General features: G+C 44.0%; 1 protein-coding gene and 1 pseudogene across 4 annotated transcripts in view; one reads left to right on the top strand and one right to left on the bottom strand.

The window, feature by feature from the left end:
* The first annotated feature begins 5,815 nt into the window (after positions 1-5,815).
* The window catches only part of ZC3HC1 (zinc finger C3HC-type containing 1), a 35,628-nt gene continuing 15,213 nt past the window's right edge, over positions 5,816-26,230 (top strand). For 3 of the 4 annotated variants that reach the window (XM_025380162.1, XM_025380159.1, XM_025380161.1), the window contains exons 1-4: positions 5,816-6,040; positions 8,146-8,257; positions 16,895-17,045; positions 18,395-18,478. In XM_025380162.1, coding sequence (XP_025235947.1) covers positions 5,895-6,040; positions 8,146-8,257; positions 16,895-17,045; positions 18,395-18,478 — 493 coding nt within the window. In that variant the 5' untranslated portion in view covers positions 5,816-5,894. Of the gene's footprint in view, positions 6,042-6,769; positions 6,808-8,126; positions 8,258-16,894; positions 17,046-18,394; positions 18,479-26,230 lie in introns of all 4 variants that reach the window. The other variant, XM_025380160.1, reaches the window with a different exon arrangement.
* LOC112621016 lies at positions 23,536-23,951 on the bottom strand (annotated as a pseudogene).

The following is a 26,230-nucleotide window of genomic DNA, read 5'->3' as shown; positions in this document are numbered from 1 at the left end:
ATTCCTAAGAGGAGAGGTCCTATGAAGTCCTAAAAGCTTCTCAGTTTAAATGTTTGTGTGTTTTTTTTTTGTTTGTTTTTTTTTTTGAGACAGAGTCTTGCTCTGTCACCCAGGCTGGAGTGCAGTGGCGTGATCTCAGCTCACTGCAACCTCCGCCTCCCAGTTTCAAGCAATTCTCATGCCTCAGCCTCCCAAGTAGCTGGGATTACAGGTGCATGACACCATGCCCATCTAATTTTTGTATTTTTAGTAGCGGCAAGGTTTGACCATTTTGGCCAGGCTGGTCTCGAACTCCTGACCTCAAGTGATCTGCCCACTTCGGCCTCCCAAAGTGCTGGGATTACAGGCATGGGCCACCACACCTGGCCAAATGTTTGTGTGTTCTCACATTAAAAACCATACATACAGCTGGCCGGGCATGGTGGTTTATGTCTGTAATCCCAACACTTTGGGAGGCCGAGGCAGGCAGATCACGAGGTCAGAGGATCAAGACCATCCTAGCTAACACGGTGAAACCCCATCTCTACTAAAAAATATATATATAAAAAATTAGCCAGGCATGGTGGCAGCCGCCTGTAGTCCCAGCTACTCGGGAGGCCGAGGCAGGAGAATGGGGTGAATCCGGCAGGCAGAGCTTGCAGTGAGCCAAGATCATGCCACTGCACTCCAGCCTGGGCGACAGAGAGAGACTCCGTCTCAAAAACAAACAAACAAAAAAACTCACAAAAAACAAAGAAACATACATATGACTGGGTACAGTGGCTCATACCTATAATCCCAACACTTTAGGAGGCCAAGGCGGGCAGATCACAATGTCAGGGGATAGAGACCATCCTGGCCAACATGGTGAAACCCCATCTCTACTAAAAATACAAAAATTAGCTAGGCATGTTGGCATGCACCTGTGGTCCTAGCTACTTGGGAGGCTGAGGCAGGAGAACTGCTTGAACCTGGGAGCAGAGATCGCGCCACTGCACTCTAGCCTGGTGACAGAGCGAGACTCTGTCTCAAAACAAAACAAAAAACCATACATACAGTAAAGACAGTCTGACAGCTGGAGCAATCAGCAGAACTGTCTACTTCCCCAGTATAAACAAAATGGATGAGCAGCTCCTGAGAGGGAGATTAGCATGCAGGAGGTTTTTGGGGAGGACTCTTGGGGTCAGCACCATGGAAAGGATGGGAAGGAAGCTGGTCTGGGCAGGGGGAGAAGCTGGGCTACGATGCAGTCTCAAGGGAGACCCTCCAGGAAACCCTGAGACTGGATGGCCCTTCAGCATTATCCTGAGTTAGGACACACGGCTGGGCCTTTTATAACTGTCTGGATTAGTTACTGGATGCCCTGAGGAAGGGAGTGGAGGTGACCTCAGGAGAAATGGCTTCCTTCAGTGAAGTAGATATTAAAGGAGATGACAGCCAAGGACAGCAGGGCTTCCTGCTGCTGCTATGCCTAGTGGCTGGGGAGATTAGTTCTTTATTCCTGAAAGGATGTGGAATAATGCATCACTAAAATGCTTAGGAAGAAAACTAACACTTACCAAGAACCTACTACGCACCAAACATTTTCGTATACATTATTTCATTTAGTCTCAAATCCAGAAGTTATTTGACCCTAAGGCCACATGGCTAGTGATGGAAGCAGAATAAGAGACCATCTCTGTCTCCAAAACTCTTTTCTTCACATCACACTGGCCAAGTGACTATCTGAAACTTGGAAATTTTTTATTGATTCCTGTCTTAAAATTGACATCTTCTGGCTGGGCGTGGTGGCTCACACCTGTAATCCCAGCACTTTGGGAGGCCAAGGCGGGCAGATTATGAGATCAAATGATCAAGACCACCCTGATCAACATGGTGAAACCCCGTCTCTACCAAAAATACAAAAATTAGCTGGGCATGGTGGCACGTGCCTGTAGTCCCAGCTAATCGCTTGAACCTGGGAGGCAGAGGTTACAGTGAGCTGAGATGGCACCACTGCACTCCGGCCTGGCAAAAGAGCAAGACTCTGTCTCCAAAAAAAAAAAAATTGACATCTTCTGAACATCTACTACATGCCAGATGCTGGAGAATTAAGGGGAAAAAAACTGAAATATCTCACACACACACAATATATACATTATACATAATAGATATAAATAAATAAATAAATATGTATACATCAATATACATATAGTTGTCCCTGCATATCCTCAAGGGATTAGTTCAGGACTACTCTTCAATATCAACATCCACAGATGCTCAAGTCCCTTATATAAAATGGTGTAGTATTTGCATATAACCCATACACATCCTTCCATATGTGTATCTATTAAATCATCTCTAGATTACTTACAATACCTAATACAATGTAAATGTTATATAAATAGTTGTTATACTGTATTGTTAAAAGAATAACAAGGAAAAAAGTCTGTACGTGTTCAATACTGATGCAACCATCCATTAAAAAAATATTTTCTAGGCTGGGCATGGTGACTTATGCCTGTAATCCCATCACTTTGGGAGGCTGAGGCGGGCAGATTACAAGGTCAGGAGATCAAGACCATCCTGGCTAACGTGGTGAAACCCTGTCTCTACTAAAAAAACACAAAAAATTAGCCGTGCATGGTGGTGGGTGCCTGTAGTCCCAGCTACTCTGGAGGCTGAGGCAGGAGAATGGAGTGAACCCGGGAGGTGGAGCTTGCAGTGAGCTGAGATGCACCACTGCACTCCAGCCTGGGTGACAGAGCGAGACTCCATCTCAAAAAAAAACCAAAAAAACGAAAAAAAAAAAAAACCCCACAAAGCCAAATTTCTTGCTTACTATAAACAGTAAGAGCCGTGCAGGTGAGGCACAGTCTTCAAGCAGACCAGACTACTAATCTTCTATCAGGCTTTGAGAAAGTGAGGAGTTCAGAGATGGGCAAACTTTCAAAGGTGTAAGTGTGTTGGCATCATTTGTAGAAGTGATAACTTGGGTGAAACTATTGTTGAGTGGCTGGTACTCAGAGGAGTGGTTATTGAAGTGAGTCTTTGTGATTGGTTGAATCAAGAAGTTGTCATTGATTGGATTTACAAAAGCACGTTCACTGTGATGAGTAATCATGGGTCAATTGAACTTAAAACTGGCTCTGATTGCTGGTTGTTATCATGGCTAACTGTATAGTCAATATTTTCGTAGGAGTGTGTCATTAGCAGAAAGGAAGTATGGATAAGTGGAAGTGTTGAAGGTGTTTGAGGAGAGAGTTACACAATAGCCATCTATGAAGGCGGGCGCAGTGGCTCACACCTGTAATCCTACCACTTTGGGAGGACGAGGTAGACAGATAACTTAAGGTCAGGAGTTTGAGACTAGCCTGGTGAATGTGGTGAAACCCTGCCTCTACTAAAATTATAAAAATTAGCCAGGCATGACATATATAAAAGTGGCCGGGCATGGCAGCTCATGCCTGTAATCCCAGCACTTTGGGAAGCCAAGATGGGTGGATCACCTGAAGTCAGGAGTTCAAGCCCAGCCTGGCCAACATGGTGAAACCCCGTCTCTACTAAAAATAGGACAAATTAGCTGGGCATGGTAGCAGGTGCCTGTAATCCCACCTACTCGGGAGGCTGAGGAAGGAGAATCGCTTGAACCCAGGAGGCAGAGGTTGCAATGAGCCGAGATTGTGCCACTGCACTCCAGCCTGGGCAGCAGAGGGAGACTCTGTCTGAAAAAAAAAAAAAAGTCATCTATGAAAAGTGGGAAGAGAAGTGGACTAGATAAAGGTAGTATAATTACTGGGAAGAATTAAGGTCCCACTTGAAGTCAAGAATATAAAAAGACAAGAAGTTAGTTTGTCATTTCTCTTTAGCCATATTTAGTTGTATGGGTACAGAAGCAGTAATACAGAACTTACTTCAACTGCGATTGAGGTTTTGTCAAGTAAGTACCATTAAGCAAGAGAGGTTCAAGGAAATTCAAAGGGTATGCAAGAACATGTATTTTTTAGCTTATGTATTTTGCTTTTTATTATGATATTGTCAAATATACTTAATAGCAGAAAGAACAATATAATGAACCCCACAATTCTATCATCCAAGTCCAATAGTTTAAAATTTTGCAATCTTTTTTCATCTATTTCTCCACATGGTTTCTTTTCCTGGATAATTTCAAAGCAAATTCCAGACATCATATCAGTTCACCTATAAATACTTCCAGATGCATTTCTAATAAAGAAGGGCTTTTAAGAATCGTAACTACAATGCTATTATTACATATAGTGAAATCAACAATGATTCCTTCATATTAACTAATTCTCAATCCATGTTCCAGTTTTGCAAAGGAATGATGATAACAACCAGTAATGAATTTAAGCCAGCTAAGAAAAGAAGAAACAAGGCTGATGGTGGAGTTAGGAATAGCAGAAAAGTAATTGGATCAATAGGTTGCAGGTCCTGCTGCTGGGAGCATTGATAGAGTCAGGAACCCACAGGTAGGGTGCTCAAAGGATAGGAGGTGATCCCAATTTCCTCTTTGCCCATCGTTTAGTCACATCAGTCTTCCAACCTGGGGGGTTGGAAGATTCTATACGGATTTCTTCCCTTCAATCTCATCCATCTCAGCTCCAGCACCTGATTTTCTCAGGAGAATGTGCAAACTAAATTAGATTCTCCTATTACAACCTTGGTGCATCTTTGGAACACTTGTAATCATAATTTTAAAACTATAAGAAAATTTATTTGACATCTAACTCCACCAAGATCTACAGCTCCTTTGCTCACAACTGTCATTGCCAGTGCCTAGAGACTATCAACAGGAGATTTTTGGCTGGGCAAGGTGGCTTATGCCTGCAATCCCAGCACTTTGGGAGGCCGAGGCAGGTGGATCACCTGAGGTCAGGAGTTCAAGACTAGCCTGGCCAACATGGTGAAATCCCATCCCTAATAAAAATACAAAAAAAAAAAAAAAAAAAAAAAAATTGCTGGGCGTGGTGGCGCATGCCTGTAAGCCCAGCTACTCAGGAGGCTGACATAGGAGAATTGCTTGAACCCGGAGGCAAAGGTTGCAGTAAGCCGAGATTGAGCCATTGCACTGCAGCCTGGGCAACAAGAGCGAAACTCCGTCTCAAAAAAAAAAAAAAAAAAAAAAAAGGATGCTTTCAATAAATATTTGTTGAACGAAGGAAGGAGTATCAATAGTGTCAAATGCCACAGACTTCTAAATCCATCCATAACACAGTTTCCAACAAGGATTCTAAATTATTTGCTCTCAAGAGAGGGACACCATTTCCTCGCTTGTAAAAAGACGCAACTTAGTAGGGTCGTAAGAGTTTTTTTTTTTTTTTTTTTTAAACGGAGTTTAGCTCTTGTCGCCCAGGCTGGAGTGCAGTGGAGCGATCTCGGCTCACTGCAACCTCCGCCCCCCGGGTTCCAGTGATTCTCCTACCTCAGTCTCCCTAGTAGCTAGGATTACAGGCGCCTGCCAGCACGTCCAACTAATTTTTGCATTTTTGGTAGAGATGGGGTTTCACCATGTTGGCCAGGCTGGTCTCGAACTCCTGACCTCAGGTGATCCGCCCGCCTCGGCCTCCCAAACTGCTGGGATTAGGCATGAGCCACTGTGCCCGGCCGTATTAGTTAGTATTAGTTGAAAACTAAGTTAAGCCCCTCATCCCTGCTGAATTTGGACAGACCGCGTTCTAAAAATCTCTTATCAACCTAAATATGCTAGTTGATAAAGGAAATGATTAATCAAGATTGTCCTAAACACTACAGCCCTCCTTAAGCTCGCTCTGAGGTTCTAAAACGACCAAAAAAGGCGTGGACCATGCGGTTAAACTCTCCCGGTCAGGCTGCCTCAAGAGGCGGATATTAACCTCTCAGGACGGAAGTTCCGGAGCCTTCAAACGCTCGGGGAAGCGACTCGGCAGCGGACCAAGATGGCGGCGCCCAGTGAGGAACAAGCGTTTGCCGTAGGGGTTGAAAAGAATTGGGGTGCAGTTGTTCGCTCCCCAGAAGGGACCCCCCAGAAAATCCGGCAGCTGATAGATGAAGGGATTGCCCCGGAAGAGGGAGGCGTGGACGCGTGAGTTCACGAGTTAGCCCTGGGTCCGGCATTGGAAGATTGGAGAAGGCTTGGGGAGGGGGTGGCGTGTCGCGTGGGGGGTTCCCCTCGGTCGGCGTCTCGGGCAGTGGGGATGGCTTCTTCTTAGGATCTGAAAGATACTCTGGTTACTATGTTTGATTGGCTTTGATCTTCCCGTCGGGATGTACCGGATTCCCAACCGCAGCCGAAGTTTTGTCATCGGACATTATTTTTGGAAGGAAAAAAAGAGGACCGTTAACTGAATGAGTTCACCTGACTTCTCTTAATTGGGAATTCTTAACCTTTTTTTGTGCCGTGGACCCCTTTGGTTCTCTGGAGAAGCTTATTAACTCTCGTAATATTTTTAAATGCTTGAAGCAAATTACATAGGATTATAAAGGAAACCAGTTAGATTAGAATGTAGTTATCAAGATAGTAAAAGGAAAAAGTTATGCAGTAACATTCTTTTTATTAAAGAGTTCATAATATCTAGTAGTATGTCTTGTCAACCGTAAAAGGTATTTGAAGACGTGCAACCACCGTAATGTGGGAACATTATTTCCATAGATGACAAATTAACGGGTACTAATACTACTATGGTGTTTTTACCTTCATTCATAATTGAAGAAAATGCTAAATCTTGTCATTTAAAGAGAAATAAATGTCATTTTTACCCATCCAAGTTTATGGATGCTGTGAATTTTTTTTCTTGGGGAAAAAATTTTTTTTCCCACACCGCCTTGAGGCTTTCTATGAATCTCTTGAGAGTTTTAGAATAAGTTTATTTCTTTTGAGCTATAATCGTTGATGTAATCCTATTTTTATTAAAATATGTTTGTCGCCTGGCGCGGTGGCTCATGCCTGTAATCCCAGCACTTTGAGGAGGCTGAGGCGGGCAGATCACGAGGTCAGGAGATTAAGACCATCCTGGCTAACACGGTGAAACCCCGTCTCTACTAAAAATACAAAAAAATAGCTGGGCGTGGTGGCCCGCCCCCGTAGTCCCAGCTACTCGGGAGGCTGAGGCAGGAGAATTGCTTGAACCCAGGAGGCGGAGGTTGCAGTGAGCCGAGATCGCGCCACTGCACTCCAGCCTGGGCGACCGAGCGAGACTCCGTCTCTGAATGAATGAATGAATGCATGCATGCATGCTTGTCTTTCAGCAATTCCCCGAATTCCCCGAGCACTGTTGAAATGCCTTCCACTGAAAATGAGAGAATTGCTTTGCTGAGTTTTTTTCTCCCTGATTTTTTTTTTTTTTCCATGAAATCTCCTGAAGATCTTTACTTTGATTCGAATTTTCTAATTGGTTCTTTTTTTTTTTTTTTTTGGAAGGAGAGGGTATCAAAGGTTCCTCCAGGTAGAAATATCAAAATTGTTTTTTCCGCTGTTATGAGTCGAATTTCTGCCAGGCGCAGTGGCTCATGCCTGTAATCCCAGCACTTTGGGAGGCTGAGGCGGGCAGATCACGAAGTCAGGAGTTTGAGACCAGCCTGACCAATATGGTGAAACCCCGTCTGTACTAAAGATACAAAAAATTAGCCGGGCCCACGCCCAGTGGTGCGCAACTACTCGGGAGGCTGAGGCAGGAGAATTGCTTGAACCCAGGAGGCGGAGGTTGCGGTGAGCTGAGATCGTACGTACCATTGCATTCCAGCCTGGGCTACAGAGTGAGACTCCGTCTCACAAAAAAAAAAAAAAAGGTCGAATTTCTGAAGAGATTCAAATTGTATAATGCATACCTGAAGTCTTTCTGTTTACTAAAGTTATGCAAAATACTTATGGAGAACAGTGAATGAGTGAGGAGAATAGTTTACTAGGATTAGTGGAGCCCTGTAGAGGTAGAAATTGATTGAAGTTTAGATATGGGTAAACTGTAAAGAGTTTTGAATGCCAGACTGAAGAATTTGGATTTTATTTAGTAAGTATTATAAAACCATTGAAAATAATAACCTGAGGAATGACATGAGTAAAATGATTTTTAGGAAGCTTAAAATCCAGCGTTGGTGTGATTTATGATACAATGTGTAGAAAAGCTAGATAGAAAACATTTAAGCAGAGGGTACTGTGAAAAGTTTACCAACAGTTTTGCCACTTTATATTAGGAAGAACACGTCTGCCACTTCCCAGTCAGTTAATGGATCACCCCAAGCGGAACAACCTTCATTGGAATCTACAAGCAAAGAAGCCTTCTTTAGCAGAGTGGAAACATTTTCTATATCCTTTTTTAGTTCATGTGAATTGCACTTTCTGCCTGCTTCTAGAATTCCCCCAACGTATTACACTACTTACTGTAATGTTTTAAACTTTAGAATCAAACCTTGGTAAGAAGTTATATAGGAAAGTCAGCATCCTAATGTGTTATCACTCAGAGGGACAGTTGAGGTTATCTAACCTTTTCTTTTTACAGAAGAAAAAACTAACAGCCTGAGAAAAGAAGAAATAACAACTAATACTTGTATATAGTATGTTTTTGCGTATATTATCACATTCAATCTTGACCTTAAAGCTACGAAAATAAGCATTATTATTATACTTGTTTTACAGAAGAGGAAACAGTTTGGGGCAGGTTATATGACTTGCCCAAGATGAACCTGTTAGCGAACGGCAGATCCAGGATTATAATCTAATGTTTTTTAGATTATTAGAGACTATACTGCTATAATGTCTCTTTCTAGATTTTCCTTGTATATTAGCTACCTATTGCTGCATAACAAATTGCCCTAAACTTAGTGACCTTAAAACAACAAACATTTTTTATTTCATAATTTCTGTGGATCAGGAATCCAGGCATGGCTTAGCCGAGTCCTCTGACTCAGGGTCTCTCACAGGCTGCAATTAAGGTTGGTCAGGGCACTGTCATTTCAAGGCTTAACTAGGAAAATTGTCTCAAAAGAAAAATAAAAACGCCGGGTGCGGTGGCTCACGCATGTAATCCCAGCACTTTGGGAGGCCAAGGTGGGCGGATCACGAGGTCAGGAGATCGAGACCACTGTGAAACCCCGTCTCTACTAAAAATACAAAAAATTAGCCAGGTGCGGTGGCGGGCACCTGTAGTCCCAGCTACTCAGGAGGCTGAGGCAGGAGAATGGCGTGAACCCAGGAGGCAGAGCTTGCAGTGAGCCGAGATTGCGCCACTGCACTCCAGCCTGGGCGACAGAGCGAGTCTCTGTCTCAACAAAAAAGAAAAGAAAAAAGAAAACAAAATTAGCCAGGTGTGGTGGTGCTCACCTGTAATCTCAGCTACTCGGGAGTCTGAGGCAGGAGAATAGCTTGAACCTAGGAGGCAGAGTTTGCAGTGAGCCGAAATCGCGCCACTGCACTCCAGCCTTGGCAGCAGAGCAAGACTCCATCTCAAAAAAAAAAAAAAAAATAGGAAAGGGTCACTTCCAAACTCAGTCATTGGCACACTGTTGGCAGGATTCATTTACTTGTGTCTGTTGGACGGAGGGCTTCAGTTCTATACTGGCCATTGGCCAGAGATGCCCCTCCCGACTTGGTTCCTTGCTATGTGGGCCTCTCTAAAAGAAAGTTCACAGCTTGGCAGCTGGCTTCCATCAGAGTGAGCAGGCCAAAGAACAAGATACAAGCCAGCCTCATTTTGTAATCTAATCTCAAAAGTGACATCTCATCATTTTTGTCATATTTTATGCATTAGAAGCAAGTCACTAGGCCAGCCCATACTCAAGAGGAGCAGATAACACAAGGGCATGAATACAAGAAGGCAGGGATCATTGGAGCCACCTTAAAAGCTGCTCACATCACCTTGCTTTGAGAGAAGTCTTTAGTAGCTCCACCTGCTTTTTTTCCTGCAAGTTTGCACCCCCACCCCAGTGTGTGTGTGTGTGTGTGTGTGTGTGTGTGTGTCTGTGTGTGTGTGTAGACGGTCTTCCTGTGTTGCCCAGGCTGGTCTCGAACTCCTGGTCTCAAGCAATTAAGCTGCCACAGCCTCCCAGAGGGTTGGGATTACAGGCCTGAACCGCCAAACCTGGCCCTGAATTTCTTTTTTTTTTTTTTTTTTTTTTTTTGAGACGGAGTCTCGCTGTGCTCCCAGGCTGGAGTGCAGTGGCGTGATCTCGGCTCACTGCAAGCTCCGCCTCCCGGGTGCACGCCATTCTCCCGCCTCAGCCTCCCAAGTAGCTGAGACTACAGGCGCCCGCCACCACGCCCGGCTAGTTTTTTGTATTTTTAGTAGAGACGGGGTTTCACCATGTTAGCCAGGATAGTCTCGATCTCCTGACCTCGTGATCCACCCGCCTCGGCCTCCCAAAGTGCTGGGATTACAGGCTTGAGCCACCGTGCCCGGCCCTGGCCCTGAATTTCTATCTTATAAACTATTAACAAGGTCTTGACCTAGGAATCAAAAATTAACAAAATTTCAGAATTTAGGACCATGAAGTAAGCCAAATCACACACCTTTTTTTAATCCAGAAACTAATACTGGCTAGGCGTGGTGGCTTACGCCTGTAATCCTAGCACTTTGGGAGGCCAAAGTGGGCAGATCACCTGAGGTCAGGAGTTTGAGAGCAACCTGGCCAATATGGTGAAACCCCGCCTCTACTAAAAACACAAAATTAGGCCGGGCGTGGTGGCTCACGCCTGTAATCCGAGCCCTTTGGGAGGCTGAGGCAGGTGGATCATGAGGTCAAGAGTTTGAGACCAACCTGGCCAACATGGTGAAACCCCGTCTCTACTAAAAATACAAAAATTAGCTGGGCATTGCGTGTAGTCCCAGCTACTCAGGAGGCTGAGGCAGGAGAATTGCTTGAGCCTGGGAGGCGGAGGTTGCAGTGAGCTGAGATAACACCACTGCACTGCAGCCTGAGCAGCAGAGAACACTCTGTCTCAAAAAAAAGTTATACTGGAATATTACCCAAATGAAAAAGTAAGCACATACCAGCTATCACATTGCATGTTTCAGGAAGAGACCTTAAGTGTTATGTCATAAGTTTATTTACAAACATACCTCGTGTGCTATATGCCTGAGATCAAGAATTTGATCCATTGTTTTGTTTCTTTTCTTCCTTCAACTTTTTTTTTTTTGAGACAGAGTTTCATTCTGTCATCTAGGCTGGAGTACAGTGGCGCCATCTCGGCTCACTGCAACCTCCTCCTCCTGAGTTTAAGCAATTCTCCTGCCTTAGCTCCCGAGTAGCTGGGATTACAGGCATCCACTACCATGCCTAGCTAATTTTTTGTATTTTAGTAGAGACGGGGTTTCACTGTGTTGCCCAGGCTGATCTCGAACTTTTAAGCCCAGGCAATCTGCCTGCCTTGGCCTCCCAAAGTGCCAAGATTACAGACATGAGCCACCATGCCCGGCCTTTTTTTCTTCAACTTTTATTTTCAGTTCCGGGGTACATGTGTAGGATGTACAGGTTTGTTACATAGGTAAACGTGTGCCATGGTGGTTTACTCACAGATCAATCCATCACCTAGATATTAAGCCCAGCATCTGTTAGCTATTCTACCTGATGCTTTCCCTCCCCCGACTCCCACCTCCAACAGGCCCCAGTGTATGTCCTTCTCCCCACGTGTTCATGTGTTCTCATCAGTCAGCTCCCAGTTATAAGTGAGAACATGTGTTTGGTTTTCTGTTTCTGTGTCAGTTTGCTGAGGATAATGGCTTCCAGCTCCATCCACGTCCCTGCAAAGGACAAGATCTCATTCCTTTTATGGCTGCATAGTATCAAAGAGATTGTGAGCTCAAACATCCATCTTAAGCAGTTGATGTCTCTTTTTTTTTTTTTTTTTGAGATGGAGTCTCACTCTGTCACTCAGGCTGGAGCGTACTAGTGCGATCTTGGCTCTCTGCAACCTCTGTGGTTCAAGTGATTCTCCTGCCCCAGCCTCCCAAGTAGCTGGGATATAGGCTCCCACCACCACGCCCAGCTAGTTTTTGTATTTTTAGTTTCACTGTGTTGGCCAGGCTGGTCTCAAACTCCTGAAGTCAGGTGATCCACCCGCCTCAGCTTCCCAAAGTGCTGGGATTACAGGCATGAGCCACTGCGCCTGGCCCAGTTGATGTCTTATAAAGAAAAGTGCAACAAGGCCGGGCGCGGTGGCTCAAGCCTGTAATCCCAGCACTTTGGGAGGCCGAGGCGGGTGGATCACAAGGTCAGGAGATCGAGACTATCCTGGCTAACATGGTGAAACCCCGTCTCTACTAAAAATACAAAAAAAAAACTAGCCGGGCGCGGTAGCGGGCGCCTGTAGTCCCAGCTACTTGGGAGGCTGAGGCGGGAGAATGGCGTGAACCCGGGGGGCGGAGCTTGCAGTGAGCCGAGATCGCGCCACTGCACTCCAGCCTGGGAGACACAGTGAGACTCCGTCTCAAACAAAAAAAAAAAAAAAAAAAAAAGAAAAGTGCAACAAATCAGATCCAAAGTACAAGTCATCATAATTAGTAATTGCCACTTGTTTTCCACTGAAAATGGCAAATTCTTCTCTGGGCTGTCATTTTGGCACCTATAGACCATAGACGTTGTGAAGCTGAGGATACTCTATCCCAACATGGCCAACATGGTACTGACAGGTAGCTCTGTGAAAGGAGCAGAGACTGAAGGCAGAAGAAATGTGGTACCACACCAAGTCCTCCACTTTTCACTACTTTATTCCCTGTGTGCAAGGACAGAAAGACTTGGTAGTTTTTTACATGATTCTTAAAAATTTTTACATTACAGACTTACAGAAAGGTTGCAGAGGTTACAAAGAACCTTTTTTCCCTGAGCTATTTGAAAGTAAGCCACCAAAGTGATGTCTTACTACTCCCAAATATTTCCTACAAATAAGGACTTTGTCCTATATCACCAGAATGCAACCATCAAAATCAGAAAATTGACATTGATAGGTTACTACCCTCTAATCCTCAGACCCCAGCTTTTTGATCAGTTGTACTAATAACATTCTTTATAGTTGAAAGATCCAGTTGAGAATCACACAGTACATTTAGTTGTCATGTTGCTTTATTCTCCTTTAATCTGGAACGTTTCCTCCGTTTTTTCTTGAATTTCATGATCTTGATACTTTTGAAGATTACAGAACAGTTATGGTATAGAGTGTATGTCAGTGACATTTGTTTGATGTTTCTTTGTGATTAGATTCAGGTTATGCAGGAGTGTCGTGAAGCAGTGCTGCATTCTCATTGCATCCTGTCAGGTGACACATGATTTCTATTTATCGCTTTATGGTGATGATCACTTTGATCACTTGATTAAGGGAGTATCTGGCATTTCTGTTGTAAAATAACTCTTTCCTCCTTTGTAAATAAAAAGTACTTTGTGGGGAGTTTCTTTGAAACTATGTAAATATCCCATTCCTTGTCAAACTTTATGTAATTGATTTATTTGTAGCAATGTAGACTCATGATTTTCTTTGTTATTCAATGGGTTATAATTCATTACTATCATTATATATTTTGATACTCCAGTTGTTCCTTATTTAGTCAGTGACATCGCCCTCAGGTTGGCTTCTGTGGCCTTTTGACATGTCCCATAACCCATGACCTCTTTATTGCTTTCAGGAACAAGTTGTTCTTGGCTTATCTTGTATTTTTCTCGCCCCATCCCTGGAATCAGCCAATTCTACAAGAATCCTTGGCTGTTTTTCAGTGGAGAATGTTATTTAAAAGCTAAGATCTGAACTGGGTGTGGTGGCACACCTGTAATCCCAGCACTTTGGGAGGCCCAGGCGGGAGAGTTGCTTGAGCCCAGGAGAGACCAGCTTGGGCAACATAGCAAGATCCTGTCTCTATATAAATGAATGAATGAATGAATGCCAAGATCTGGGTGCAGGGAGAACTGATAGCTACTGGGATGCCACTGTTCTCAGGCCCTGTCAGAGGAAAAAGCTAGAGAATATATATGTTTATGGACACACACACACACACACACACACACAGAGACACACATTGACATGTATACACACATCTAAATTTACATCCATTTTTCTCTATATTTTAAAAAACAAGGAGTTCCTGCTGACATCTCCAGTTGCAATTGTATATCACAGGATTCATTCTAGTTTTCTCCCTTTCCCTATTTTTCCCTCCCATATTCAGCACTGTGAAACATAATTTCTGTTATCCTCAATATATTTACTACTTTGATCAATCCCCTATATGCGCTTCACTTAATCTCACATTTCTGCCATGCTGCCATCCTTTCTTGCATGAATCTCTCGTCACCCCATTTAGGCCCTAGCACTCCACACTTGGCTGCCCGCAAGTGAATGCCTGGTACATACCATTTTGGTTCTGACACCCTGGGCTGAGCCACCTCTTCGCAGCCTCCTGGGTCAGACATCTTCCTTGTTCACCATCTAATGGCTTTAAGACTAAATTGCTCAGGAAAGGGAAGGTATTTTAACCATCCTTCTACCATTATTTCTTGCATTAAATCTTGATTTGATACAATATTTAGATCCATTTCCTTTTTGTTCATTGGCTATAAATTGATCACCATTTTGGATATAATGATTATTTAACCATTACTTTTATTCTAGATAATCATGGCTCCTTTAATATTTGTATCTAAATTTTGTTTTCCAGTCTTCATTCTTCCTTTGCTGATGTGGGAATGTTTTTCAAATTCCTATATCCCTTTATAAAAATGTAGAACTTTGCTGCATCTTCTTTCATATTTTATCTTTTTCTTACTGTGCTTTGTAAAATAAGAGCTCTTCAGGTAAAATTTTTTTTTTGAGACAGAATCTTGCTATGTTGTCTAGGCTGGAGTGCAGTGGTGCCATCTCAGCTCACTGCAACCTCCGCCTCCCAAGTTCAAGTGAGTCTCCTGCCTCAGCCTCCCCAATAGCTGGGATTACAGGTACATACTACCACACCCAGCTGATTTTTGTATTTTTAGTAGAGGTGATGGCCGGGTTGGTCTCAAACTCCTGACCTCAAGTGATCCGCCCATCGCAGCCTCCCAAAGTGCTGGGGCCACCACACCCGGCCCAGGTAGATTATTAAAAACTGAGGCTGGGCGAGGTGGCTCACACTTGTAATCCCAGCACTGTGGAAGGCCAAGGAGGACCAGCCTGGCCAACATGGCAAAACCCCTTCTCTATTAAAATTACAAAAATTAGCAGGGCATGGTGGCGCATGCCTGTAATCCCAGCTACTCAGGAGGCTGAGGCAGGAGAATCGGTTGAAACCAGGAGGCAGAGGTTGCAGTGAGCCGAGATCATGCCATTGCATTCCAGCCTGGGCGACAGAGCAAGACTCCATCTCAAAAAACAAAACAAAACAAACAAACAAAAAAACTGAGCATTTAATATTAAGGAGTAATAAATGTTTTAGGATACCTTTCCAAATACATACTTAACAGATGCTTTTAGCTATGTAAAACACATTCTCACACATCCCCATTGATACTAGCAATCAAATTTTGGAGGGATAATTTTATTGCCTTTATTCTTTGGAAAGTAAAAATGGATGGGGTACAGTAGGAGAGCATAGGTGAGTGGCAGAAAATATTTCTGTGTATTTGACTTTGACCATCTCTTATTGTTTAGGCATATCCCAGTACTTTCACTAGTGTCTTTAAGTTCCTAGTATTTCAGATTCAGTGAAAATTAACGGATGCTATATTCTACCAGAGAACCAATAATAAACTTTTTTTTTTTTTTTTTTTTTTTTGAGACAGGGTCTCATTGTGTTGCCCAGGCTAGAGGGCAGTGGTGTGATCGTATCTTACTGTGGCCTTGATCTCCTGGGCTCAAGCCATCCTCCTCCTTCAGCCTCTCAATTAGCTAAGACTACAGGTGTGGACCACCACATCCCACTAATTTTTTTATTTTCCGTAGAGATGAGGTGTCGCTGTGTTGCCCAGGCTGATCTTCAACTCCTGAGCTCAAGCGATCCTTCCGTTTCAGCCTCCCAATGTGCTGAGATTATAGGCATGTGCCACTGTGCTTGGACAATAAACATTTTAAACACCTAAAATACATAGTACTTCTTCAAGAATAAGTTAATAACTTTTCCCTCCCACTTATTACTTAAATGACCTTCATCATTCTGTGAAGTATGGGCCTGTGCATTAAAAATAGTTTTTACCACTTTTCTCATTGCCTTTCTCCTTAATGTTTATTCCTATATACATTAAGAATGAGTTGGGCTGGGCGCAGTGGCTCACGCCTGTAATCCCAGTACTTTGGGAGGTCGAGGTGGGTGGATCACGAGGTCACAAGTTCAAGACCAACCTGGCCAAGATGATGAAACCCGTCTCTACTAAAAATACAAAAATTAGCTGGGCGCAGTGGCAGATGCCTGTAATTCCAGCTACTCGGGAGGCTGAGGCAGGAGAATCGCTTGAACCCAGGAAGTGGAGGTTGCAGTGAGCTGAGACTGTGCCAATTCAATCCAGCCAGGGTGACAGAGCGAGACTCCATCTCAAAAAAAAAAAAAGAATGAGTTAAGATTGTAATTTATGACTTACTCGTTTTAATATACTTGCAGTGTTCACCTGTGATTCCAGCACTTTGGGAGGCCAAGGTGGGCGGATCACCTGAGGTCAGGAGTTCAAAACCAGCCTGAGGAACATGGTGAAACCCCATCTCTACCAAAAAATACAAAAATTAATTGGGTGTGGTGGCATGCACTGTGGTCCCAGCTACTTGGGAGGCTGAGGTGGGAGAATTGCTTGAACCTGAGAGGGTGAGGTTGTATTGAGCTGAGATTGTGCCACTGCACTCCAGCCTGGGTGACAGAGTGAGACCTCTTCTCAAAAAAAAAAAAAAGTACATATATATATACACACACACACACACGTATATATATACGTATACATACACACACACACACACACACATTTATATATATATTTGCGGTGTCGTTTTTCTTAACATGGATACTCTTTGAAATGGGCAGGTAAGCCCCCCGAGCTGTCTCCACTCGTCTGTGCAAAATATGGCTGGGTCACAGTTGAATGTGATATGCTCAAGTGCTCTAGCTGTCAAGCTTTTCTCTGTGCCAGTTTACAACCAGCTTTTGACTTTGACAGATGTAAGTATAAGGTACAAATTACATTTTTCTCCACACTCAAATATGTACTATTCTGGTTTTCTGGGGTGGGGAAAAGGTCATTTTAGTTTGATCAAAAAATGCATACTTCAATCTTTTTTTTTAAATCTTTTTTTTTTTGAGATGGAGTCTTGCTTGTTGCCCAGGCTGAGCGAGATACAATAGTGCAATTACAACTCACTGCAGCCTCAACCTCCTGGGCTCAAGCGATCCTTCCACCTCAGCTCCCAAGTAGCTGGGACTATAGGCGCAGTACCACTACACCTGGCTAATTTCTGTGTTTTTTGTAGAGGTAGGGTTTTACCATGTTGCCCAGGCTAGTCTTGAACTCCTGAGCTCAAGTGATCCGCCCACCTTGGCCTCCTAAAGTGCAGGGATTATAGGGGTAAGCCATAGTGCCTGGCCAGTCTTTTTTTTTTTTTTTTTTGAGACGGAGTCCGGCTCTGTCGCCCAGCCAGGAGTGTAGTGGTGCGATCTCAGCTCACTGCAAGCTCCACCTCCTGGGTTCACACCATTCTCCTGCCTCAGCCTCCCGAGTAGCTGGGACTACAGGTGCCTGCTACCATGCCTGGATACTTTTTTGTATTTTTAGTAGAGACGGGGTTTCGCCATGTTAGCCAGGATGGTCTCTATCTCCTGACCTCGTGATCTGCCCACCATGAGCCACCACACCCAGCCTTTCTTTTTTTAAAACTAAACTAGCTACTGCAGCATGGACTTAACTTAATGTAATCTAGGTAACAGCAGCATGTTTACTTTATTATTCCAAAATGTATACTTCTAGACAAAGAGTGACAAAGGACTTTTATGAAGGATCACACTTTGGAATGTTCTGCTTTGTAAGATACATGGGGGCTGGGCGCGGTGACTCACACCTGTAATCCCAGCACTTTGGGAGGCTGAAGTGGGCGGATCACATGAGGTTGGGAGTTTGAGACCAGCCTGGCCAACGTGGTGAAAACCCATTTCTGCTAAAAATACAAAACACTACTCAGGTGACTGAGGCAGGAGCATTGCTTGAGCCTGGGAGATGGAAGCTGCCATGAGCTGAGATTGCACCACTGCACTCAAGCCTGGGTGACAGAGCAAGACTGTCTCAAAAAAAATAAAAAATAAAAATAAGATACATGGTATCTCCTTTGTTGATCTTTAGGATCTCAATTTAGAACCTGTTTTGTGGAAAATATTAAGATTATGTAGTTGATAATATTTTCACATTTTAAAAATCTCTTATTTGTATTTTTAGTTAAATCTCTGCTCTTAGAGGCCATTCATTGGATTCTGAATCTATATAGTGTTTTCTAAGGTGTTGCTGTTTATGTGGATTTCAGATAAGCAACGATGTGCTGAGCTGAAGAAAGCCTTGTGTACTGCCCATGAGAAGTTCTGTTTCTGGCCAGACAGCCCATCCCCAGGTACTTATTTTTGAGAACTCCTGTTCACCATTTTCCTTCATCATTGCATGTCTAATATTGTCTATTTGTTGGTGAAAACCTAGTCTTTGAAGTTTCTTTTTCTCCTTTTCTTTTTTTTTTTTTTTTTGAGATGGAGTTTCACTCTTGTTGCCCAAACTGGAGTGCAGTGGTGCGATCTTGGCTCACTGCAAACTCCGCCTCCTGCATTCAAGTGATTCTCCTGCCTCAGCCTCCAGAGTTGCTGGGATTACAGGCGTGCGCCACCATGCTCAGCTGATTTTGTATTTTTAGTAGAGATGGGGTTTCGCCATGTTGGTCACTCTGGTCTCGAACTCTTGACCTCAGATGATCCGTCCATCTTGGCCTCCCAAAGTGCTGGGATTATAGGGGTGATCCACTGCGCCGGCCTCTTTTTCTCCTTTTCTATTTGCATTTTTCCAGAAAAATTTATATTTACTTGTGTTACTACTTACCTTCATTAAGTGCATTTGACATGCTTAAGGCTTTAGACATATGTATGCATTATCCCATTTAATCCTTACCGGGGCCCTGGGAGGTAGATGATTATCAACTCGGTTCTTTTTTTTGTTTTTGTTTTTTGGTTTGTTTTTTTTTTTTTGAGACAGAGCCTCGCTCTTTTGCCCAGGCTGGAGTGAGGTGGCACGATCTCAGCTCACTGCAACCTCCACCTCCCAGGTTCAAGCAATTCTCCTGCCTCAGCCTCCCGAGTAGCTGGGATTACAGGTGTGTGCCACCACACCCTGCTAATTTTAAAAATTTTTTGTAGAGGTGGGGTTTCACCATGTTGGCTAGGCTGGTCTCAAACTCCTGACCTCAAGTGATCTGCCCACCTCGGCCTCCCAAACTGCTGGGATTACAGGCATCAGCCACTGTGTCCGACCACAACCCAGTTCATTTAGGTGAGGAAACTAAGAATCAAAGGTCTTAAAACCAACTAGAAGAAGCTATAACTAAGTTTAATCTGATTTCAAACCCTCTGCTTTTCCCACCACACCAAGAAACGCCATATTCTACCTAGGCCTCCTGTAGAGGGAGTACTAATAGCAATCATGGTGGAAGTTCATTTGCTAAAGAAGACTCACGGGACCCCAAGTGAGAGTGATCACAAATCTGCAGTTTATTACAGTAAAACGGTACACTATCACAACAGCATTGAAGTAAGGGTGTCATCACAGCCACAGGCTGCCTGTCTGGGGAGGCCAGGTCCAGCCTCCTATTTCCTGTCTACATAAGGGCCATAAGAGAACATACTCACCCTTGAATCAGAAACTACTGATGTGTGCACAGAACACTTTGGAATAAGCCCAAAATGTAATCTCAACTGGGTTTTAAAAAATATTTTGTTCATCGGCCAGGCACAGTGGCTCCCAACCATAATCCTAACACTGGGAGGCCAAGACAGGAGGATCACTTGAGTTCAGGAGTTTGAGACCAGCCTGAGCAATAAATGCAGTAAGACCTCATTTCTATTAAAAATAAAAATTAAAAAATATTTTGTTAATCATGTAGGCATATTCCTGCTAAGTAAACAGCTTCAAAGCAGAGCCCTCTGGTGGGGAATCTAAGCGCAAGTATAAAAAATTATTTAGACCCATAGTTAAAAAGCAACACTATTCATCTGTATATTTCATGCCTTGACCAGGAATCAGTGCCATATAGGTATATTTTTTATTTCAGTAGGATGGCAGGCTAATTCCAGGGTCACTGATAGCTGGGAATATTCCATGATTTATCACTAAAAGGAAAAAATAGATTGAAAATAACCAGAGATTCCCCTCTACCTTTGATCAGTGAAAGGGTGGTAGAAAAGGGATTATTAAATAAAATTGTTAAAGTGAAGATGATTGTATAATAAGGATTTCCTGCTGTTGAAATCGGTAGGATTTACTAGTTATTTAACTGTATTGTATAACAAAACTTGGTCCTATGAGGATTTGAATCCATCCTTGTCTAGTGTACTCAGTCCAAGTTTGTTTTTGTTTTTTGTTTTTTTTCTTGAGACGGAGTCTTGCTGTGTCACCCAGACTGGAGTGCTGCAATGACTCAGTCTAGGCTCACTCCACTTCCTGGGTTCAAGCAATTCTCCTGCCTCAGTCTCCCGAGTAGCTGGGACTACAGGCACTTGCCACCACACCCGGCTAATTTTTGTATTTTTAGTAGAGATGGGGTTTTACCATGTTGGCCAGGCTGGTCTCGAACTCCTGACCTGAAGCAATCCACTTGCCGTGGCCTCCAACAGTGCTGGGATTACAGGCGTGAGCCCCCATGCCCGGCATCTAAGTTTTTAAGGTCTGCCCGGGGCTCTATTGGTGGTTCCCAACTCTTGTCACTATACATTTTGCTTTCCTGATCTCATTCGTAATTCAGCTACCACCTCGGAGACCTCTAATTCCTATCCAGATCTCTCTTTTGAGCTTGACTCATATTTTCATCTACCTTCTAAACATTTCCACTTAATATTATAGGTACCTGGAACTCAGTGTGTATAAAACTGAACTCTTCCTCTTATACCTAAAACTTTCTCCATCTTGGCAAATAGCACTGACCTCCCATCCAGTTGTCCTAGCCAGAAACCTGAAAGTCACTTTAGATGCTCTTCTCTATCGTCACCCACTTTGACCTATCCATTCTACCTCCTAAATGGATCTTATATATGACCTTTCAATTATACGATCCCTTGGTTTGGTTCTTGAACATTCAAAGGACATTTGTGTAGATAGAAGAACACAATTATTTTCACTTTATGCTTAAATTTATTAAGCAAAACTACTAATTTTGAAGGTAATTTTTTTCTAACATTTACCCATAATTATAAACTAAATTAAATTTCTTTAAACAGTTTATTTTATTTTATTTTATTTTATTTTATTTTTTGTTATTTTGAGACGGAGTCTCGCTCTTGTTGCCCAGGTAGAGTGCAGTGGCACAATCTTGGCTCACTGCAACCATCGCTTCCTGGGTTCAAGCAGTTCTGCCTCAGCCTTCCGAGTAGCTGGGATTACAGGTGCCCACCACCACACCTGGCTGATTTTTCCCTCCTGAGTTCAAGCGATTCTCCTGCCTCAACCTCCCAAAGTGTTATTTTTAGTAGTGATGAGGTTTCACCATGTTGGCCAGGTTGTCTTGAACTCCTGACCTCAGGTGATCCACCTGCCTCTGCCTCCCAAAGTGCTGGGGTTACAGGCATGAGCCACTGCACCCGGCCTTACCTTGACTTTTAAAGCCAACTTTGTTCTTTCTCCAGCTTTTCCCTCGGATTGCACATTCATACAGAGTCAACAAGTGCCCCAAAGAAAAACCCCTGAGTTGTGAAAAAAAACAGACATATTTCTCTCCAGAAAAATCAAAGCTAGAATGTTTAGCTGTGAAAATATCTCTCCCACCTAGGCTCAGATCAGATAGCTTCACTGTTGTGGCTCAGAAAGGGGCAGACTCCTTCCTTCCAAATCACCCCGTCACAGAACACCTGTTGCTAAGTAGCAAGCCAGAGGGTTAGACTGGATGCCCCGTAAGAGGAGACTTCGAAGTGTTGAGACCTTCAAGTATAGCCTGTGAAGGAAAATCTTAATCTGTGGGTGACAAAATAAGTGCTTCAGGACCACTTACTCCAAATCTACATTCTGCAATACAGTCCAAGAAAAAAGGCAAAGTGGTAAGGCACGATGGCTCACGCCTGTGATGTCAGCAGTCTGGAAGGCCAAGGCGGGAGGACCACAAGGTCAGGAGTTCAAGACCAGCCTGGCCAATATGGCGAAACCCCGTTTCTACTAAAAATACAAAAAAAAATTAGCCAAGCGTGGTGGCGCATGCCTGTAATCCCAGCTACTCGGGAGGCTGAGGCAGGAGAACTGCTTGAACCCGGGTGGCAGAGGTTGCAGTCAGCCGAGATCCCACCACTGTACTCCAGCCTGGGCAACAGAGTGAGGCTCCGTCTCAAAAAAAAAAAAAAGAAAAGGAAAAAGGTGAAGTATCTGTCCATCTCAAAGCCCTGGGCCCCATGACACTTAGCACAGTTGTCCCCACCAGATGGAAATGCTTTCCATGGCATTACCTTCTCCCTGTCTCCTGGGTTAGGCACAATGCTCCCAAGGCTCTCTCAGGCATCAACACTCTCACCCTTCTTTAAGAATTTCAGGCCGGGCGCGGTGGCTCAAGCCTGTAATCCCAGCACTTTGGGAGGCCGAGACGGGTGGATCACGAGGTCAGGAGATCGAGACCATACTGGCTAACACCGTGAAACCCCGTCTCTACTAAAAAATACAAAAAACTAGCTGGGTGATGTGGCGGATGCCTGTAGTCCCAGCTACTCGGGAGGCTGAGGCAGGAGAATGGCGTGAACCCGGGAGGCGGAGCTTGCAGTGAGCTGAGATCCGGCCACTGCACTCCAGCCTGGGCGACAGAGCGAGACTCCGTCTCAAAAAAAAAGAAAAAAAGAATTTCAAACAATGATACTGGTTTAATTGTTCTTTTGGCATCTAGGTAAGAATGTTCTTTCCCTATAATGTTTACTATGTTCTGGTCTAGTTTCAAAAAGCATGAACAGCCATGCATGGTGGCTCATGCCTATAATCCCAACACTCTGGGAGGCGGAGGTAGGAAGGGCCCTTGAGCCCAGGAGTTTGAGACCTGCCTGGGTAACATGGTAAAACCCAGTTGCTAAAACAAAACAAAACAAAAGTATAAACACACTGAAATTAAAACAGAAAATATTAAGAATAAAAGATGATGTAGAGCCAAAAACCCATGAGGCAGTCAACAACGTGACTTAAACACACCCCGCCACCTTATCCTTCCTGGAGATACCCTGAGGAAGCCACAGGTTGCCACTGCAAGGCTGTTCCAAGATTACATGTCATTTTGGCCTAACAGTTATTTGAAACAGCAACCTAATCCAACACCAAGCTGGACCGTTCTCTCTAAAAGAATCCTAACTGTCTTCTGCAATGGGATTTCTGTGCAAGTCAGCCCCAAACTCTGGGAAAGTGGTGCTGTGCTGGGGCCGGGGTTCTCCCAAAGAGCCAAGTGTTGTTTGGAGATTAATACTGAAAGGTGCGCTTTCTAAATATCATCAAGAATCTGCTGTAGCTCATCTTCAAACCACCCTTCTAGGCTTGGGATTAGGGCCTTGGACTCCTCAGCAATCTCTAGGCAAAAGTTGGCCAAGCAAGGCCAACCTAAACGTATGAAGCTTTTCCTGGAGCAGTAAGCTATGAACACTGGCAGTGGTCTCTCTGTTTTTGAAATGGGCTGTGTGTAGTTAAACGTTTGCATGGAGACCTTTGAGAGTTTCTATTCATCCTCTTTACTCTTGTTATATTGCTTTTGATGCTCCAGAAGCATATGAACTTCTGAATTTAGAAGTGTCTCAGCTGTCTCAAACTCTGGGAAGGATGAGCTGTGAGGCGTCCTCCCCTAAACCACCAGCCTGCGGATCACTGTTGCCGGCTGTCATCACTGCCTCGCACACCACCACCTAGACCGCTAGAGGTGGAAGCATGGAGCCCGCAGCCTACATTTTCATACTGTTTAAGCCATTTAGTTACTTATTCTATTTCCTGTCTTCCTTCTCCATCCCTCCTCTTTTCCTCCTCCCTCCTTTTCTTTTTTCCTCTTCTTTCCCCATCCCTGCCAAAGCTTCCTGCATTCCAGCCTGGACAATAGAGTGAGACTCCGTCTCAAACAAACAAACAAAAAAAGCAAATTCAGCTTAGCCCAGGCTGGAGTACAGTGGCACGATCTCAGCTCACTGCAACCTCTACCTCCCAGGTTCAGGTGATCCCCTTGCCTCAGCCCCCCAGTAGCTGGGATTACAGGCATACGCCACCATCCCCAGCTTATTTTTGTATTTTTAGTATGGACAGGTTTTGTCATGTTGGCTAGGCTGGTCTCAAACTCCTGATCTCAGGTGATCCACCTGCCTCGGCCTCCCAAAGTGCTGGGATTGGCTGGGCGCAGTGGCTCATGCCTGTAATCCTAGCACTAGGGGATGCTGAGGTAGGAGAATCGCTTGAACACTGCACTCCAGCCTAGACGACACAGTGAGACTCCATTAAAAAAAAAAAAAAGTGCTGGTACATTTGGGGAATGCTGAATAGTTTCACAGGGCTCACTGCAACCTCTGCCTCCCAGGTTCAGGTGAGAAACTACGAGATTTTTTGAAGAAGGAAGCCACTTCACTCGGCTGTTTTTTGTTTTTTGTTTTTTGCTTTTTTTTGAGATAGGGTCTCACTCTGTTGCCCAGACTTGAGTGCAGTGGCTCGATCTCAGCTTACCACAACCTCTGCCTCCCCGGCTCAAGCCATTCTCCTGCCTCAGCACCCCCGAGTACCTGGGATTACAGGTGCACGCCTCTACCGCCTGGCTAAGTTTTGCATTTTTAGTGGAGACAGGGTTTCACCATGTTAGCCAGGCTGGTCTTGAACTCCTGACCTCAAAATATCCACCCTCCTCAACCTCCCAAAGTGCTGGCAAAGTGCTGGGATTACAAGCGTGAGCCACCGCACCTGGCTTCTAGGCTGAATTTGAAAGACCAACAACAGTGGGTAAAAGCAAAAGGCCAAAGGATGGTACATTTGGAGAATGCTGAATAGTTTCACAGGGCTGGCTCACAGTGTCCCCGTGGGGAGAATAGAGAAGACTAAAGTGTAGACAGTGGCCAAACCATGATTTTATTAAATGTACGTGATGAGAAGCTATGAGATTTTTTGAAGAAGGAAGAGATGGTATAGATAGCATGAACTAGGGTAGAGTACAAACTGTAAGGGGTAAGTCTCAAGGCAAAGAACTAAACTTAGAAGACATAAAAGGATTTAAAGTAATAACCCCAGCCAGGCATGGAGTCTCACGCCTGTAATCCCAGTGTTTTGCAGGGCTGACGTGGGAGGATCACTTGCGGCCTGGAGTTTGGGACCAGGCTGGGCACCCTGTCTCTACAAAGAAAACAATCTTTAAAATTAGCCAGGTGTGGTGGCATACCCTGTCATCCTAAGCTACTCGTGAGATTGAGGCAGGAGAATCCCTTTAACCCAGGAATTCGAAGTTACAGTGAGCTATAATTGTGTCACTCACTGCCCTCCAGCCTACATGACAGAGCAAGACCCTGTCTCTTAAAAAAAAAAAAAAAAAAAAGGGAAATGAAAGAAAAACAGGATAGAATAATAATATGCAGCATTAAATTGGGAAAATAAATATAAACTCAAGATGTTAGAAATCTAGCAGTGATAGCTGCATGGATGTGCACATCAAAACTTACCAAACTATATACCTAAATATGTACAATTTATGTCAATTAGACCTCAGTAAGGCTGTTTAAAAAAATATCTTTTACAGTTTTGTTATTAGATGGGGCCCAAATGCAGTAACAGCAGCACTTCTGCCCACACTTCTTTGCATTGTTAGCAACCAGATTTTGGTCCCTCATTTTAGTCTAGTATGATTAAAAGGATCAGGATCTTTGGAGAGTTGCTGATTCCATGTCTTGGGGCAAGGACAATAAATCAACTTGGATCAGAATATCCTGTTGTTGCTAGAAAGCAAGAATGCTTTCAAGAATGCTACAGACAGGCCAGGCGTGGTGGCTCATGCCTGTAATCCCAACACTTTGGGAGGCCGAGGCAGGCAGATCACGAGGTCAGGAGTTTGAGACCATCCTGGCTAACACAGTGAAACCCCATCTCTACTACAAATACAAAAAACTAGCCTGGTATGGTGGTGGGCACCTGTAGTCCAACC

Source organism: Theropithecus gelada, chromosome 3, assembly GCF_003255815.1.
Source record: "Theropithecus gelada isolate Dixy chromosome 3, Tgel_1.0, whole genome shotgun sequence".
Lineage (NCBI taxonomy): Eukaryota > Metazoa > Chordata > Mammalia > Primates > Cercopithecidae > Theropithecus > Theropithecus gelada.
This window is presented reverse-complemented; position numbering and strand designations above follow the sequence as displayed.